This window comes from Protopterus annectens, chromosome 6.part0 (assembly GCF_019279795.1).
Source record: "Protopterus annectens isolate FY-2018-M chromosome 6.part0, PAN1.0, whole genome shotgun sequence".
Classification (NCBI taxonomy): Eukaryota; Metazoa; Chordata; order Ceratodontiformes; family Protopteridae; genus Protopterus; species Protopterus annectens.
In genome coordinates, this window is record NC_056737.1 from 266485660 (window position 1) to 266504836 (window position 19177).

The 19177-nt window shown below is 37.9% G+C and overlaps 1 protein-coding gene across 1 annotated transcript in view; it reads left to right on the forward strand.

The window, feature by feature from the left end:
- PLA2G4F (phospholipase A2 group IVF) overlaps positions 1-19177 on the forward strand; it is a 1189208-nt gene that overhangs the window by 876085 nt on the left and 293946 nt on the right. The window contains exon 15 of the mRNA XM_044074012.1: positions 7810-7947. Within this exon, the coding sequence (XP_043929947.1) occupies positions 7810-7947 (138 nt within the window). The remainder of the gene's footprint in view (positions 1-7809; positions 7948-19177) is intronic.

Sequence of the window (19177 nt, forward strand, 5' to 3'; positions counted from 1 at the left end):
CCAGCTATCAGCAGGAACCAGGTGCTGGCAGCATTCATTAAAGCCAAGAACATTGCCTCCATTGGTCCTGACATCCCCAGTTGCCTCCTGAACAGTCTAAAACATTACCTATAAGGACCACTTGAGGCATTCTTCAGCTACAGCCTTGAGAAATGTTCCATTCCAAGTGAATGGTGGACCACAACAGTCATTCCCCTCCATAAGTGGTAACTATCAACCAACCCAGGGAACTACACACCAGTTAGTCTAACAAGCCTAATATGCAAAACTATTAAATTAATTATCATAGAAATGGTAAGCAAGGACGTTGGCAACTTACATTCACTTGACCCATCCCAGTTTGGCTTTCTTAATGGAATGTCATACCTACTTAACCTAGTATATTTCTTTGAGAGAGTCACCAGGGCAATGAATGAGGGTAAAGCATTGAATAATACATATTTCGACCTGGCTATAGAATTTGATACAATACCCCATTCAGACATCATTGACATGCTCTAAAGCTAGGTATTAATCTATATTCTAATTATCCTTGTCCAACTTTATGTATTGAATTTTTACATAAAGTCAGTATTTGCCTTTACATCTTGCATGTTTTGAAGTTTTAATTTTTTCAGCCTTTTATTTTGGTTCATGGTTGAAAAGGGTCTTGAGAGTAATTCAGTAAATAAAATCCTCTTTCCAGAGATGGACATTAAATAAAGATCTGCTTAAATCCTTAAATGGATTATTTTTTTTTTCTTCTGGAAAGAGGACTTTATTTTTGTTATGTTTTACTAAGTTAACTGCAGCCAGGATCCAACATTCTGAATTGTTATTCTTATTCCTAATTATATAATACAGATATGTGCTGCTTATGTCAGTAAATGTCTGATGGAGGTCCTGTATGTTCTCCATCCCCTCTGCTCTTCTATAGAGTTTGTTTTCTTCCTTCTGGACAGTGATGAGTTGTTCTTTTTTTTGTCAAATACCTTTATTGAATTATCACTTGTGACATAGGAAAATTTACATTCATATAAAAGCAAACTATATTAACATAACAAACATTATACTTCACATATATTGCTATATATCTTATAACCTAGGCAATATTACATAAATTATTCAATTCATGCCTTTTTTAAACAAGAAACATCTTTATTAAACCATCACTTACTTCATAGGCAATCATACATTTATATAAATAAAAAACAAATCACACCGACAGAATCCTAGTTACCTAGTTGCAAGCATTTTACATCACAAGCCATACTGACACACTCCCAGTTGCAAACATTATACATCACTTATAATTTACCCAATCTTTCTCACTCAAACATCACATAGCTCATTTAAGTCCTGCTGCCTTTTAGACCTCATTCCTCCCTTGTATGTACTGTTCCCACAATTCCCATTTTTTCATATGTAGTTTGCTCCTACCCTTTTCTAAAGATCTCAATTCCAGTTGTTTTTTCTATATTCACTACTTCCACTATAGTTGGTTTACATTATGATTTCCATTTTCTCATAACTGATTATTTGGTGGTCGCCACTATTAGACACAGCAAGGCCTTACCATGTCTAGGCAATTCTGATTCTGTATCATAGCTTAGAAAATGTTCACCCCCCTTGTCAGATCAATATGCCCACCCAGTATCTCCGATAGTGCATCTCTTATCCATTTCCTTATTCTCTGACTCCACCTTCTCCCCCTCTTCTTCCCTTCTAGATTTTCTGTACCTCTTCTTTTGCCTCTCAAAAAAGCAAGAAATGGCCCTTCTTTTTACATTTCTAACATACCTCCTTGAAATGTTGAAAAGACTGTCCCCTTTTCTCATACTGGCAAAGTCTTTTTTTACATTCAGTTATTAAATGTGCCATGTCCTGATAAAAAAAAAAAAAAAACTGTTGGTTGTCTCCAGTACTTGAGAACACCATTATTAAATGAAAGAAACCTGATGCTTGGCATTTACCTTATTTTTTCTTTTTCGCATTTTAAACAAACTTTACATTGCCAGCCCCTACCCCACACATTTCTGTCGTCTTTTGTTTTTCTTACACTTTTCACTTCTTTGTGCATTTCATTTAACAGATTAACAATGTCACATTTCAAAATAAGTTGTATAAACACCTTTTTTACATATTGCATTAATTTCTCTGGTAATACAAATTAATTCCAGGGATAAATGTCCCTTTTGCTTTCAAACAGTTCAAAAAAAATCCCCAGCAGTCCAACAGTCTCAAAGGTAATACTGCAGAATGTTTCCTTCCCCAAATGTATAAAAGATTGTGCATCTGCATTTTTAAAGCCTAATGGTGAATTATCTTGTGATATCTAATAATTACATTACCTTTTTGGGAGAAATTCTCACCACCAGGTGTTTTAAAATTTCACTTTCAGTCCCTTGCTGTCTCACAACTGTCCCAGTTATCTATGTTTATGTTTTTCTCTTACATGGAGACTGCAAGTCTCTTTCTTTTCCTGAATACTTTTGAGCACAACTTCTGTCCCTCCTCATCCATTTTTTGAAATGCCATCTTAGTCCATGATACCACCAAATCCTTTGCTAGGGCTGCCTTTTCTATTAACTGCAATACCTATCCATCTCCAAACCACCTGGCCGGATATCCAATGTGTTGTACAGTCTTATTGCTTTCCTGTTGTATAACAATCAACCTCTCCACAATTCTGTCACTTTTTTCCAGTCTTCTTTCATCCACCAAATCCATCTGTTTTATTAATTCCATATTGCACATTGTAGTAGATGTTCTTTCTACAGCCATCTTACATTCTCTCCCAAAAGTCTCTGATCTGGGCACAGGAAGTGCTACAATGAATAGCAGAAGTTCCCCAATGACCTGGCCCCAATGACCTGGCCAAAGTTCCCCTAGTAGTACAAATACCACATCAGGTTTCCCCTGAAAAGAGACCCCCAGCCTAGTGGCACAAACCTAGTTAACAAAGGATTAATAAATAAATAAATGTGGACTATACAAAAAGATAGATATCTAGAACAGTAAGAAGTAGTAGCCTGCAGTATATCTACTCAATGGGTTATAGGAGAGTGTGTTACAGAACATATGAAAAATGGGATAAAGTGGAAGATGATCTACAATATATGTGAAGTAAAAGATAGAAGAAGAAAAAGTTTTCTTGACGAGAGTGGGGATTGCAGTTTAACTGAAAGATGGGATAAGAGGGAAAGGAGTTCCAGTTTAAATGAAGGACCAGGTAAAAGGACAAAACTTATAGTTTCTTAAGGATGGGACACAGTGTACAATAGGATAAGAATCAATATGGTAGCCTTCAGACTGAAGAGATAAGCAGGGTAGCCTTAATTGTGGCTGTAGTATACAGACCAGCAGACACAGATAGGTGATAACTAGATTTAAGAAATAGGCAAGTAAAAAGACTGGCATGGTAATAAGGACTTCAGTTTTGCAGCTGTAAATTGTAAAGAGTTCACTTTGAGGTTTCAAGAGAAGAAAATGGTGGAGGCGTGGCTTCAGCAGGAGTTAAGAACACCGGCAAGGGGTATAAAAATGCTGGATGAATAGGAAGATAAGAGTTACAAATGTAGCAGCTAAGATAGCATTGATTATGCCAGTGTGGTTTGTGACCTGTGAAGCAGAGATGATGAGAGGCACAGTAAGGACAAAGGATCTGGATTATAGTTTGGTGGGTTGATTCACTGTCTAGAATGCTGACAGGTGACAGCAAAGACTAAGGACTCTTGTATATGATGCATCAGATATGTGTATAGAAGCCGACCACAGATGGTATTATAAGGAAGAAGAATAAATACATTAAGCAGTTAATCTTGGCTGAAATGAATACAGTTATTTGAAGAGACAAAATCTCAGAGTGATAGGGAACAGGTGAAAAAGAATAACTTATGAAAAGTGCAGAAGAAGGCAACTACAGTTAAATGGAATGGTAAAATTGACTTAAAAAGTAAGTTATCTGGAGGAATGGAATGATGAGGAGCATTCAAGTTTTATTGATATACTGAGGTGCAGAAGTTAGCCAAAGATGGTCTACCAGAAGTGATATTAGAAACCCAGGCAGCAGGCAAATGAACTAAATATTTTCCATCTGTTTCTACAGAAGAAAGAAAATGCAATGTTGGTTTATTGATTCTAGTGTCAGGTTTGCAACCAAATGGCTTCTGAGAAGCTCGACTCATTACCCGTTTACATATTCTGGTTCTCATGCAACCATCAAAATTATTTTTGAACACCATTATCAAAAAAGTCGATTGATTTTAAGAGGAAGCATGTTTCATAAGATTTGGAGAAACTAGTTTGAGTACTTCTGTTTTATTTATTGTTAGTCTTTATTTTCAACAGTAGGTTTCCTGAGTCATTGTCAGTTCACATGGGGGGATGTTCTAAATACAGATTTTCAAGCACAACCCATTGACACATTCCTTTACAATCAAGCAAAGGTAACATCAAAGAAGCATTTAAGAGAGAGTGTAATGGCAACTCTTCCAGTCTTTCAGAGTAGCTCCTATTTTTCATCTTAATGATTCTTCCTGTTCGTGAACGCTGTACTGCCTGTTTTGAGTGACTTTTGCATTGCAGAAAGCAGAATTATGGTCACTGAGTGAAGTGAATTAATAAAGTGTATAAAGAACCAATGATTTTCCTTAGACTGTCTAGATGTATTCTTAAGTATCAGGTAGTCTGCTGAGCATATTTTCAACAACTTGAAGAAAAGCAGCAAAGAAGAATCCACAACCGGCCACAATATAAACACAGATTTATTAAAGAAATCTAGCACCTCGGCTCTCAGCCTTCCAGGAGTAATACAAATACACAACATTTCACAAACATTTTATATAGCACCATTCATTAATTAATTATTCAATTACATAATAATTGTTTCCAATTAATCTCTAAATTTAAACCTACAGGTACCATAGTATTCAACTTTAAAATATAAATATATTCCTTATAAAGAAGTTTATCCTTGATGTCACACACACCACCAATTTTCATAAAAGTTCTAAAACAGAAACTTTCAAAAAAGAATAATCACCATTATGTACTGTTTTAAAATGCATAGCAATATTGCTTTCAGTTTTGCTGTTCTTTGTATCTCTTATATGCTCCTGTATTCTTATTTTCAATTTTCTTTTACTTTCTCCTATATAAAATAAATTACAGGGACATTTAAGAACATACACTGCACCTTCACTATTACATGAAAAACTACCACCAGGTAAAAACTTGGTACCATTTATTTTCTTGAAACTTGTAACAGTAGTAGTAGTACTGAGCATACCCTTCTGACAGTGGTGGATGTAGTGTACAAAGTTTAATTTGTTATACACTATAGTCCCAAAGTCCTCATTACGTCTGTTTTTGTGATATGATAATTTATTTTCTAGTCACAATTTATATCCCTTTCACCACATTTTATGAAGGTATATTTATTGACATTAAGAGACATTGCTAATTACATCAATTATGGAGTGCTTCACGTGAAAGAAAAGATGTAGTAATAGCGGTCACAACAAAACTCAGTCGTACAATATATTGTGAATGGACTGTAGAAAAAAACAAGTAAGATAATGCCTTATATGTGGACTGAAGTAAATCAGATTTCATTCTTCCTCTGTATAAAACCCTGGTAATCCTAGCTGTGGAATATTATATACAATTCTGAATACCTTACAGACCTGCAGTCTGTATAAAAGCAGAAAGGCCACTAAGTTGGTCAGAAGATGTGAGCTTCAGAAAGAAGAAAAAGTAAAAGCATTCAGATTGCACATATTTTATGACAGACCAAAGTGGAAAGGCATGATTAAGACTTCGCCACCCTTCCAAGTGTGAGGTAGACTTATATATAAAGATAGGCAAGGGCATAGGCAACTTCTCAAAAATGGAAGATTCAAGTTTAATTAAGAAAGGAACTTATTTTATAGAAAAGGTGTTGGGGCACTGGAACCAGGTACCAGAGAAGTGGCAGAGTATGGATCAGCAGATTATTTCAAAAGAGTTTAGCACTGGTAAAGTAGTAGGGAGGGCAAGTCCAACTACATTGTGGAATCTGTGGGCATTAAAAAGTGTTTCTAAATTATCCAGTAAACATAAATTCAGCAGTCAGAACACACACAGCAGTTAAACATATAGTATCTTAGCTGTATCATTAGACTTTTTTTATATTTTATAGTATCACAAAAATATAAACAGTTGTGAAAATTGTCATAAAAAACTCCCATCAATGAATACAGCATCTGCCAATCAATTTACTTATAAACATACCCAATAACTGTGTATATTCAGTTTGTGAAACTGGAACTTGCATGGTAATGTGCAAGTCAGGCAGTCACATGCATCATAATTAGTTTTTTTTATCTTGCAGTTGGAATAAAGTACTTCCATATATGTCCTTTGCTGACACTTCTACTAAAAGAATCATAATAGACGCGAGTAGTTAATCCCTCCTGAAAGAATAATAGTATTCTGTTTTATTTAGTATATTCACTGTCTTTTCAAAACTGTTGCTAGCATGAATATTAGCTTGAAAAATAGGAAGTAGTAAGTGTGCTGGCAAACATATATAGCTTAATTAGATATTGGCATCCATGTAAAGGAGTATGTTATTGAGAAACAGTCTGTAAATACAGCTGTGCAGATGGCAGCTGGAAAGACATCAACAAAGTAAAAATATGTAACATCAAGCAAGATAAAGTTAGAACATCAAGTTTCTGACATTACTGTTAGACTATGTTTCAAATAATGCAAGACTGAGTTTCCCTGGACCACCGAACTTGAAAAAGAATCAAGGACAAATCATAAATTAGAAGATCAAAGAAAAAAAGTGTTATACAAAGGAAGACATCAGACTGAGAGAAAAATATCAGACTTTTGTATAAATATGAGTGTGTATAAACACGCTTTGGGAATTTGCCATAGAGAGCTGACAGCATCTGTACTGCATGCTTGTAGATCCAAAAGAAAAATGTAACAGTAAAGTCGTACTAACTGAAGCAGTTTGTCTCAGTGTATTTATTGTACTTAGTACAATACAGTATTAATGTAATTGGTTATACTAAGAGTTAAATACTGTGGTATGCATATGTACTCAAGTAACAGCAAGAAACCAACAGAAGACGCGTATATAATTTTTCACCTCCCACAGTCTCTGATTGATTCAGTATATAATTAATTAATGATCAGTAGCCTGCTAAAACATATCATCACTTGCCTAGTGTCACTGAGTGCCATAACAGAAACATTCAGTTTCCATGTCAGAATTCTCAGGCCTCCTCATTTCCATATTATTGTTATATAAATCTTTGCTAGACCAGCGACCTATTTCCTTTCCAGTTCTTCCAGTCCTTGTAATTGTCAGTTATATAATTTCCTAGAAATCTAGTGAATTATTCCTATCTATAGTTTCCTGTCTTATATAATGCAAAACTCAAGGGTAATTATTGGTAAAGTAATTGCAGCCCCACCCACCCTTAACCCCTGCAGGATTCATTTATACTTCTATTTCTAAATGATAGCAATGGCAAATTGATAACACAGACATTCTTCAATCATTAGAACAGCCACTGATTCAACACAATCTAGAAATTTGTTTTTATTTATGTATTTGTTTGGTGAGATGATATTTTGTCCCTTCTTAGGCACAAGACAAATAACATATCATGCCATACATGTATACATATAAGTATTAATACGTAGGAAGCTCAGCTGTATGTAGCTCTTGATTGCTGATTGTGTTAGTTCTTTTTATGTTTATAAATCCATTATTATGTTATTTAGGCCTTATCCATTTTTTTATTTAACTGTCTCCTTTTATTTAACCAGAGTGGTGTGAGTTTACGCCTCATGAAGTTGGCTTTCCAAAATATGGAGCTTTTGTACCAGCTGAGGATTTTGGAAGTAGGTTCTTTATGGGACGACTTATTAAAAGATACCCAGAGTTCCGCATTCCTTTTTTGCAAGGTAATAACATAAAAGAATGTTGTGTATACATGTATATATATATATATATATATATATATATATATATATATATATATATATATAAGGAAAAGATACATAGAAAAAAATGTAAATATGAAGTCAGGCAGGCAAATGGAGAGAAATATGCATGTGCCTGACCATATACTAATACCTGTTCTATTTATTTATTTATTTTGCATCTAAATAATAATGCAGATTATTCAAAGCTGTGCTCATCCACAGAGGAGTCTTGTGATCTTATCCTTTATTTCTTTTGGATTCAACTTGTGATGTTCTTCGTGTTTCACTGTTGCAGTCATTATACTGCTGGCAGGTTGCCCTCAGCCAGCCTGAATTCCAAAGTCTTGGGTCCTGCGTTGGCTGCTGTCACCCCTTCCCTGACGTCTGGTCATCAGGGGTATAAAAGAAGCAGCCAGTGCCATTTTCTTTAGTCTTTCTTGCCGTGCGGTGCCCGAAGCAGAAGCAGTTCACAAGTGCCGGTTGGCCGACTCCTGAGATTTTCGTGTTTGAGTTTCAGATCCAAAGTCTTCAATAAAGCTAAGTACCCCATTGGGGAAATTTTTTTCTTGCTCCAGACCGATGTCAGAAAAAGTTAATAATTGTATTTCTTGTGGAAAGCAAATACCTCATAAGGATTTTCATTCTTACTGTATTCCTTGCCTAGGCCCTGATCACAGCGTTACTGGTTGTCGGTTTTGTGCTAGATTTAACCAACGCAATATTAAGCATCAGTATAATTTTGCTTTAAAGTATTTTGGTAGCCGGTTTAATTACCTTGAAATGTCGTCAGGTAGCCATCCGACTACCGGAGTTTACAAAAACCGCAAAGAAAAGGATAGTGAAAAACAACCGAGGCCCAAAACCGACGATGAAGCTTCTCCTAAGCCAGTCGCCGGTTCTCAGTGAGGCGCTTTCACAGCCCCTGACAACCACTACTTTAGAGTCGCAGGCCACTACCGACTCCCACGTGGAGCTGGCCAGGCCGCTGGATACTCAAGGTATTTGAGTCTCGGAAGCTAATCCCTCAGATGGGTCCGGAGCCGCTGAGCAGGTACCGGCTTCTGAGGGTGTATTCAGACTTAAACATCTTTACATTAAAACGACTTCAGCTTCAAAGGCAAAGACTAAAGCATCTTCTAAAGCAAGGAAACAAACTCAAGAGCCATGTGTATAGGCCTCTATGCCCAAAAAACAGATGATCAAAATGACCAAAGACCTGATTACCTTGATCAGGGGTTCCCATCCCCCTCCTGATAAGAGGCCTAGGCAAGACACTGACTATGAATCTTCAGATCAGGTTTCTATTTCTTCTGATTCCTCTTCTGATCAGGGATATTCCTTACCCCCCTATGAGGATTCTGATGCTGAAGAATCTATACCTTCAGCATCTCCTCCTGAGGACTATTCCTTTGGGGAAACCTTGCATACCATGAGGGAGCATTTTCACTGGGAAAGCCAAGATTTCAGAGAATCTAAAAAAGAGGCTCAGGGATTTCCTTTTACTACCACAGCACAGGCCTCTAGCCATTCCACCTGTGTTAGACATTGTAGATGATGTGTTTTCGGAGTCTAGTTTGACCCTTGACTCCCTACCCCCAGCTCCTGTTAAGCCTGACAGATATTACAGGGTTCCTGACTCACACAAATTTCTTTTTAAAAACCCTGCTGCTGACCCAGAAACTATTTCACAGGGTCCAAAGGGAGTTATGGCTTCCATAGCTAAAAACCCAAGCCCCTCTGACAGAGATTCAAGAGCATTGGATAGATGGGGAAAAATGTTTACACATCTGCAACTTTGGCTATAAGGGCCTTAAATTGTCAGTTTCATATGCTCAAGTATCAGCAACATGTCATGGGATTGCTTAAACAGAAAATGATGTTAAACTCTGAATGTGCAGAAAACAATGAAATGCAGGATTTATTCCATGCAGCAGAACAAGTTGGAAAGCATACATTACAATGTGGTTTTGATTCTCTGGAAGCCTCCTGCAGGGCCGCAGTTACAGGTTCTGTAATTAGGAGGCATGCTTGGTTAAAGGAACAAAATCTGCCTGATCATGTTAAAGTTAAATTACTAGATGCACCTTTACAGCATGATACTTTGTTTGGTGTTAAGGCAGAAGAGGTGTTAATGAAAATGGAGGACAAAGCTAAATCTATGCAAACTGTTAAATATTTTTTACAAGTACAGCCACCCAGGTTTAGTAGACACTGGCCTACAAAAAATTGGTTCTTTCCTGTGTCAGACAGACCTCAAAGGGGCAGATCCAAACGCCCTAGAGGGAGTTCCCAGGTGCAAGGTTATTATAGGTCAAAGCAATGGGGTGCTTCTACCTCCAAAGCTGGAGATGATAAATCACAATCAAACAGAAAACAGTCTCAAAGACTTTCCCCTGCCTGCACCAAGCACTTATCTTCAGGCAGCATCCTTAGGGGGAAAATTAGCACTTTTTGCTCAAAATTGGCACATTATATCCCAGGATAAGTGGGTTCTAAATATAGTGTCACAAGGCTACAGATTCCATTTCCATACTCTGCCAAAGGTAAACGACTGGCCAGATCTGCCAAAAAATCAATGGGCAGAAGCACAAAAACAAGTTACATCCCTCATGGACATGAGGGCCATTCAGCAAGTACCAGAGCAAGAGCAGGGACAAGGATTTTACTCAAGACTGTTCTTGGTACCCAGAAAGGACAAGGCCTGGAGACCGATACTGGATCTATCTATTCTGAACACATTCCTGGATATTCCAAAATTCAAAATGTTGACATTGCAGCAGCTTCTGCCCATGCGGGGCAAGAATGCTTTGCTTGTGACTTTAGACTTAAAAGAAGCATACCTGCATGTTTCAATCAGTCAATCGTGCAGAAGATACCTCAGATTCAAGGCTGGTTCAATCCATTACCAATTCTCTGCATTGCCCTTTGGCTTATCTACTGTGCCCAGGGTCTTTACAAAGTGCCTGGCACCAGTAATTGCATTCTGCAGACAAAGAGGAATACAAATATATCCTTACTTGGACAACTGCTAATTCAAGCAGAGAACAAGGACACTCTTCTTCAGCATCTGGCTTTTGTGAAAAGACTTCTAACATGCCTAGGGTACACAGTCAACAAAAAGAAATCAAAACTAGTACCCTCTCAAGAGATAAAATTCCTGGGTGCAAGCTTGAATACAACTGCCCAGATGGCTTATCTCACGCCAGAAAAACAAAGGCAACTGACTACCTATTTCAAAATGTTGGCAACAAAGGCCTGGTTATTTGTAAGAAAAATTCTGCAGGCTTTGGGCTTCATGACATCCTGCATCCTACTAATTCCATATGCAAGACTGCATGTGAGGAAACTTCAATGGTACCTAAAAAGTGTTTGGACTCAACATTGCCACAGCCTGGAAATAATGATTAATCTCATTCCCTGCCTGCAACAAGAGTTTCAATAGTGGGCAAAGGCTTGTCACCAGAACAAGGGACAGCCATTCACATTACCCCCAGCCAGGCAGACACTAACAACGGATGCATCAGATTATGCCTGGGGGGGGGGCCCACATGGCAAGAAGATGCATTCAGGGCACATGGTCTTCAAACCAAATGCATGTACATATCAATCAAAAAGAGATGCTAGCTGTTCAAAATGCCCTGACAGCCTTCAAGGACCTACTTCATCCGGGACAATTACTGATAAAGACAGACAACACCACGGTCATGTGGTATATAAACAAGCAGGGGGGCACTCATTCTTACCCCCTTTGCAGACTAGCCATGACATTGTGGGGCACAGCTCTGACTTACCAAGTACATCTGCAGGCACAATTCCTGCCAGGAAAGGAAAATACTCTGGCAGACATACTAAGCAGAAACCTCATGAATCCACACAAGTGGAAGCTGGATCCACAAGTCTTCAGCATAATAACAAGGAAATGGGGATGCCCTGACATAGATCTATTTGCCTCCCCTCACAACTACCAACTAAAAAGATTCTGCACAAGGACTTATCACAGACAAGCATGGAAAGTTGATGCCCTATCTTTCAGCTGGAAAAACCTATCAGTATATGCCTTTCCCCCACTACCTCTCTTCCCCAAGGTACTCCTAAAGGTCAGACAGGAGAAGCCAACAATGATATTGATTGCCCCAGACTGGCCACCCCAGTACTGGTATCCAATCCTAAGGAATTTGTCTCTATGCCCAGCTTGGACGTTACCTCAAAAACCTTGTCTACTGTCCCAGCAAAACAATCAGATCCTGCACAGCCAACTCAGGACATTAAACCTGGCAGCATGGCGGATAATGTAGTCATACAAAAACACCTCTCAGTAAAGCAGTGATGGATGTCATTTTGGAAGCCAGAAGGCCTAGTACTAGAAAGTCTTATGCTGGAAAATGGAAGAGATTCTGTGCTTGGAACCAGACACAAGGAACTGATACAGCTGTACCAAACATTCCTCAGATTTTGCAATACTTAACTGAGATGCTGGACAAAGGCCTATCCTTTTCATCAATTAAAATTCATGCCTCTGACATTTCAGCTCATTACAATACAGAGCCACCATTTTTTTCTCATGCTTTAATAAAGCAGTATCTCAGAGGAGCCAAAAATGTAATGCCTCCAAGGAGATTACCAATATCTGCATGGGACCTCAACTTTGTCTTGGAAAAGCTCACCCTGCCTCCTTTTGAGCCAGCTGCTACTGCTGATATAAAGTTTTTGTCTTGGAAAACAGCTTTGCTCCTAGCAATTACTTCTGCAAGACAAGTTTCAGAGCTACAGGCGCTCATGGTAGTGGAACCTTTTATCATTTTTTATCCAGACAGGGTCTCTCTGAGGACAAACCCAATATTTATGCCTAAAGTGGTGTCCAGTGTGGCTCTTAACCAAAATATTCATCTGCCAACTTTTTATCCAAATCCACAGAACAAGGGGGAGAGAATTATGCATTCTTTGGACGTACACAGACAGCTTAGATTCTACTTAGACAGAACCAAAGCTTTCAGGAAGACAGAGCAATTACTAGTGGCATATGCTGCAGGATCACAAGGAAAGGCTATATCAAAGCAGACTATTTCCAAGTGGATAGGCCACTGCATTCATTTCTGCTATTTACACCATGGCAAACCAGTGCCTAAGGGCATTAGGCCACATTCCACCAGAGCTGCAGCCACTTCAGCAGCCTTTCTCAGGGGAGTACCAACCAGAGACATTTTAGAGGCGGCTACTTGGAGTTCAGTGCACACCTTTACAAAGCATTATCATCTGCCACTCTACTCTACATCCAGGGCAGGTTTTGCCACTGCAGTTCTGCAGGGCCTCATAGCCATTCCTAATGCTGTTTAGCTCCAGCCTCCCAGCCACAGCTTTGGGACTCTACCCAAATGTAATGACTGCAACAGTGAAACACAAAGAACATAGTACAGTTGTGTACACTTACCATAAATGTAGATGTTCAAGTGTATTCACTGTTGCAGTCCAAGTTACCCACCCGCCATCCCCCTTTTTCTCTATGGATCTCATCTTATCTTTCCTTCTCTGATTCATACAACCTATGTGATGTATTTGCTTATAGATGAAGGTAAAATTTATATTGGTGCACTTATTGATATATTTATATACATATATATAAAGTTTGGCTACCCTTTTAGGGGGCACCTGACATCTGGGGCAAGAAAAACTGAAGAAAATGGCATTGGCTGCTTCTTTTATACCCCTAACGACCTGACGTCAGGGAAGGGGCAACAGCAGCCGATGCAGGACCCAAGACTTTGGAATTCAGGGCGGCTGAGGGCAACCTGCCAGCAGTATAACCCAAATGGAATGACTGCAACAGTGAATACACTCAAACATCTACATTTATGGTAAGTTTACACAACTGTACTTTACAATTGCATATGTATGTATTTATGTAGTTATTTATTTATTTGCATTTGTTTGCTGGAGAGTGCATTTGGTTGGAAACCCATTTTCAGCAGTGGCCCAGAGAGAAAAGCTCACAAAAGTAGCACTCAGTATTCAGTATACATTTTACAACAAATATACATTTAATTTTCACTTTCTTTTCCAGGAAAGTCTGAATGGGTTGTTGCAGAGAACCCCTTCACAGCTTTAGCCAGGGGGAAAAGCTCCAGTTTACAAGAAAGACATTTAAAGGCATGCATTAAACAATGTAGCAAAAGTAATACAATATGTATTGTATGACATGCATTGTACAAATAATATAAGCAAAAAGAAAATATTTATTTTTATTCATTACATTAGACCAACTGTAGCAGATTTTATAGTCAAACAGGTCTTAAGTTAAGAAATTATATAATTTCCAGGAAATTGTAGTAGTTAGTTATAAGTACAGCATGAAAAAGGGAGGTAATTAGGAAGAGCGAAGGTGAGTTTTGCTGAGGGAAGGAGGTAAGATTAGGTGGGATTGTGGTAGGTTTCATTGGGCGAGCTAGAACTATGTTGGTTGAGTAATGGAGAAGTGTTGTTAGGCTGAATATAATAGGGGAGACTTATGGTGGTTCGGTGGGAGTGGAGGGAGGTAATTTTGTATTTCTCAGAATAAGGGTGGTGGGCGCTGATTTTGTGAATTTTGTAGTAATGGAGTATTGCAGTTACAGTGCGGAGTGAGAAGGAGCCCATTTTTCTAATTTAATTTTGAAGTTTAAATAGGATATTGTAAGCCTGATTTCACTAGGTAATAAATTCCATAGTTCACTATGCTGCAGGAATATAGTACAGAGCCATGGCAATTGAGAGCCCTCATAAGAGACACTTAACCTGTGGTCTCAGATCTTAGGGACTGAGAAGGGGTGAAGCATTCTTTTAAAGGTTAATTGGCAGGACATTTTTGTGGTTGGTAGAGAATGTTATAGGCAACTTTCAGCTGGGCACAATTAAGCGATTAAGAAGATCTAACCAAGTTACTTTTTGGTGGGCAATGCAGAGGTGAGTATGGTGGGGGAGATACTCTGCAAATTTGCAATTTTGTTATAGCATTATTGTAGTTTAACTAGTTGTGTGGCTTGGAGTGAGTGAATATGGGAGCAGCATGTAATAGGCTTGGCAGTACTTAAGCAATAGCTGTAGTTCTGCATTCTAGGTTGGAGAGGTATGGATTTGCTCTATAGAGAGTACCAAGCTTTTGATATTTGTTTGACAGTGAGTTGAATATGACAACCACATGTAAGCCTTTTGTCACTTATTTCTCCCAGTAGCTTTGTGGTGGAGCCAGTATCTATGTGAGTATTTTGGAGTGAGGAGATTTTGAGGAGTTGCTCAATTTTGGCTGAGTTCTTTGCTTTGGTGGGAATAGCATTAGTTCTGTTTATTTTCCTTTTTTTTTTTTTTTTTTTTTTTTTTGCATTAAGCAATAGTTAAGATTGTTGAACCAATTTTCTCTGTTTGAGAAGGATTGTTGGGTAAGATATTGTAGTCTATGAAGTTTTGTAGCTGATAAGGTGTATTGGACAAGAAGGTGTAGGAAACTAAGTGCATGCTGTTTGTAAATATGTTAAATAGCAGGGGGCAGAGGACTGAGCCTTGTGGAACACCTACTGGGACTGTTTGGTAAGGTTAGAGAAATGGTTGCCATTTGATGCATTAGGCTCTGCTGCTGATATAGCTGAGAGAATCACAGAGTGGATAGTGTCTGTAGAAGGTTTTGATGAGGGACAGTGTTGAAAGCTTTGGACAGACCTAGGAAGATAGCAGATACAAGTCTTTTTTCATTCCTATGTTCATTTACAGTGTTAAGAAAGGAGAGGAGGGTAGTGGTAGTGTTGTGAAAAGGACAAAAACTATGTTGAATGTGAGAGAATAAACTGATATCTGAGAGTTGACGCATATCTCAAGGATTTTGAAATGTGAAGGGAGGATAGCGATGGGTCTGTAGTTTAGTATTTGAAATATACAGTTTCCCTTATGGAGGGGTAGAATTATGGACAGCTTCCATGAGTTGGAACATTTGACTCATTTAAGGGTCATTTAATGAGAATATTCACAGTGTAGATTAGAACTTCAGTGACTCGGCGAGAGATTTTGCTGGGAAGTTATCGGCTGCTAGGGTTGTATGTTTAAGTTTTGACAACAGATTTCTAATATAGCTTTTTAGAAGTGTTAGAAGTGGATTGAGATAGAAAGGATGATTTGTCATGTTTATGAGTGTGGAGTGGGTGAGGATTGTTTGAGGGCTGTTCTTCGCAAGGAATTGTACCACATTGATGAAATAATCATTGAATTTTTTGGCTACGTTGTAGTCTGTCTCATTTGATAATGGACTTGGTTGTGTGAGCTTACCTGATTTATCTGGCTTTAGAAGGTTATTAATTGTTAACCTGAACTTATGGAGGTTATTGGATTGGTTACTTTTTAGGTTTAGGTAGAATTTTTCTGTCAGTATTTGTTTCCTTTTTGGCTAGGCTGCGGAGCTGTCTGTACTTTTGGTAATTTTTTGAGGATCTGTTATGACAGATTTTCCAAGTTATGTTTCTTTTTCTCATTATTTCTTTTGGTGTTTTGTGTTACCCATGGGGTAGGGTTACTTCTGACACATTTTGTTCAGGGTTGAGCTTGGTTATTTAGTATGGAGAGGAAGGTGTTATTGAAGTAATTCACAGCATCATCTAAGAGAAGGGTTCTGAGTATTGACCAATGGAATTGTTGTAGGACATTTATAACATGGTTAAGGTTGAAGTTTTGAAAATTCCTGACAGTTTTGTGCAGAATGGTTGAACTGTTTTTTGAGTCTCACTGGATGACATAGGTTGGGTGATGATCACTTACAGTGTCTGTTAGGCTTCTTAATGATATATGTTTTTTTCAGGATTTGTGATCAAAATCCTGTCTAGGATTCAGCCATTGATGCCAGTTTTGTTTAATCTTGTTAGGGACATGATTAGTTGGGTGAATGTAAAAATATTTATTGGATTGCTGTCTGTGCTAGGGTTTGAGTTTGACCAGTTAACCTTTACAGATGTGGGTGAAATCTCAGGACAGTATGTCTTCCAGAGCAGTTTGGGTGTTTTGACAGAGCATGCCTACAGCCACAATGCAAATGGATTGTTTTATGTTAATTCTTAATAAGACAAGGAATAGATATTTTTTTAGGTGAGGCAATTTTATTGTTAGTGGAACTATTGAAAGATTATTGTAGCAGATAAAAACAACAACACCCCCTTTCTTTGTTTTACTGTCACTTGTATGTATGTTATATCCTTGTGGAAGGATGGTGTAATCTGAGATGTTGGGTTTTAGCCATATTTCTCTGAGAACTATAATATCTGGCATAAGGTGTGTTATCCATGACTGAAAGTCTGTAACTTTACTGAATATACTATGGATGTTTATATTGAAAACTTTTAGTGAGTTCTTTTTGGCAAGGGTTGGAGCTTGATGGGTAGTTGCTGCGATGGTATTAGTTTTAGTATTTAAATAGGTGTTAGGACCAGGGTAAATATGAATGTCACCACTTAGTGGGAGTGGCTTAGGAGAATGGGCTTTCTGTGTGTTATTTTGCTTAGTGAAATAGCTAAGGAGTTTCTGGTTGGCGGCAGTAGGAGCAGTTGGAATTTTAGGACTAGATAATATGAGTGCTGATATATACTGGGGAATATCTGACTATAGTGAAAGGTTGTGGAGTATGTGATGAAGTCAGAGGAGTTAATTTTATTCTTGGATGATGGTGATAGGTTATTAGTGCTGTTAAGTATAGCCAAAAATTGGCATGAACTAGCAAGAGAAGCATGGTGTGGTTAGAATTAAAAACGATAGAAAAGAAAAATATTCATAGGGAATAGTTTTGTTTTGTGGTATTTTATAATATATTAGGGTAACTAGTTGTAGGATGAAGTAACGGGGGAGTAATATTTAACTGAAAGAGGATTGTAAGTGAAGGTGATTGGAGGGATGAATTATGGGAGGGATTTAATTATCAATACAAGTGGATGAAATGGGGTATTTGACCCATTTATTCCATACTGGCAACTTATTCATTCATTTCTTGAGGAGGAGAGCCAAGTGAACTAGAAAAAGGACCAACATCTGTGCAGAGGAATGGTGTTTTCTACTTTTGGCCCTATCTCTCCCATGCACACTGAGTAGCAACTCTTAGGTAGGCTGTGCAGTGAATGTCAATGCTAAGCTGTGCTTAAAAGGAATAAACTTTACTTAAACAATAAGCAACAGTGCAGTTACACATTAAATATGCAAAGTAATGAGAAGGAGCACATGGAAGAATGAAATGACATTTAGCTAAACACACATAAATGTTTAAAGAAAACCTCTGTCTAAAGTAGCTAGCAAAAATGTAACTGTTTCTACCTAGAGTACTGAGCCCTTTCCTGTTTTAAGTTCTGAGGAGTTAATAGTTAGAAACTGTAGACAACATATGGAGAAGTGGTCAGCTCTGCATCTTTCAAGCAAAAACAAGCCAGTATAAATCCTAAGTTCACATACTATACATTTCAGTTCCTCAGTTTCAATATATGGCTTCATTACTGCAGTTCCTCTAGAAGGAAGCCTTTCATTAATTGTTTTGCTTTCCCATGGCAAAAGTAACAAAAAATAGTTCTGCCAACTGTAAAGGATAAGGGCTTAATTACAACAGTTTGCAGATAATAGACAGCTGCAATACACATGATTCCAACATAGAAAAACTGACTGCATTTTAATATCTGCTTTCTTTTCACATTTCTAGTCAACTGCTTCTTTGAAGTGAACAGTTGGTATATTTTATAACCTGCTAGCACAGGAGATGCAAAAGGTAATTTCTTCAAACAGATTAATGCATTTACCTTCCTTTCACCCCCTATTACATTTACAAGACAAAAGAACAGGAAGTTGCACACATTTTCCAGACTGAATGTGTTACTTGCAGAAAATGAGAAAGAAAAAAAAATCAAATCAGTTTTTCTTAGCGTAGCACCATATCCCCCATGAGAATCTCAAACAAGTCTGCTAGAAACATCTGTCAAAAATGAAGCTTGAAAGAAGGGCATAGTCTATTGATAAAGTACCCCATTCCTTTTATTGAGAAATTTGCTGTATTATCTGCAGCATCAGCAGTATCACGTCTGTGTTATACAGTCATGCTATAAGCCTGAAAGGTTAAACTCCATCTACAAAGCTTTCCATTCTGCCTGTTTGCTCTGTGTAGCCATTGTAAATATTTGTGATCTATAACTACAGTGGAACTTTCTGCCATGCAAGTAGGGTTGTAACT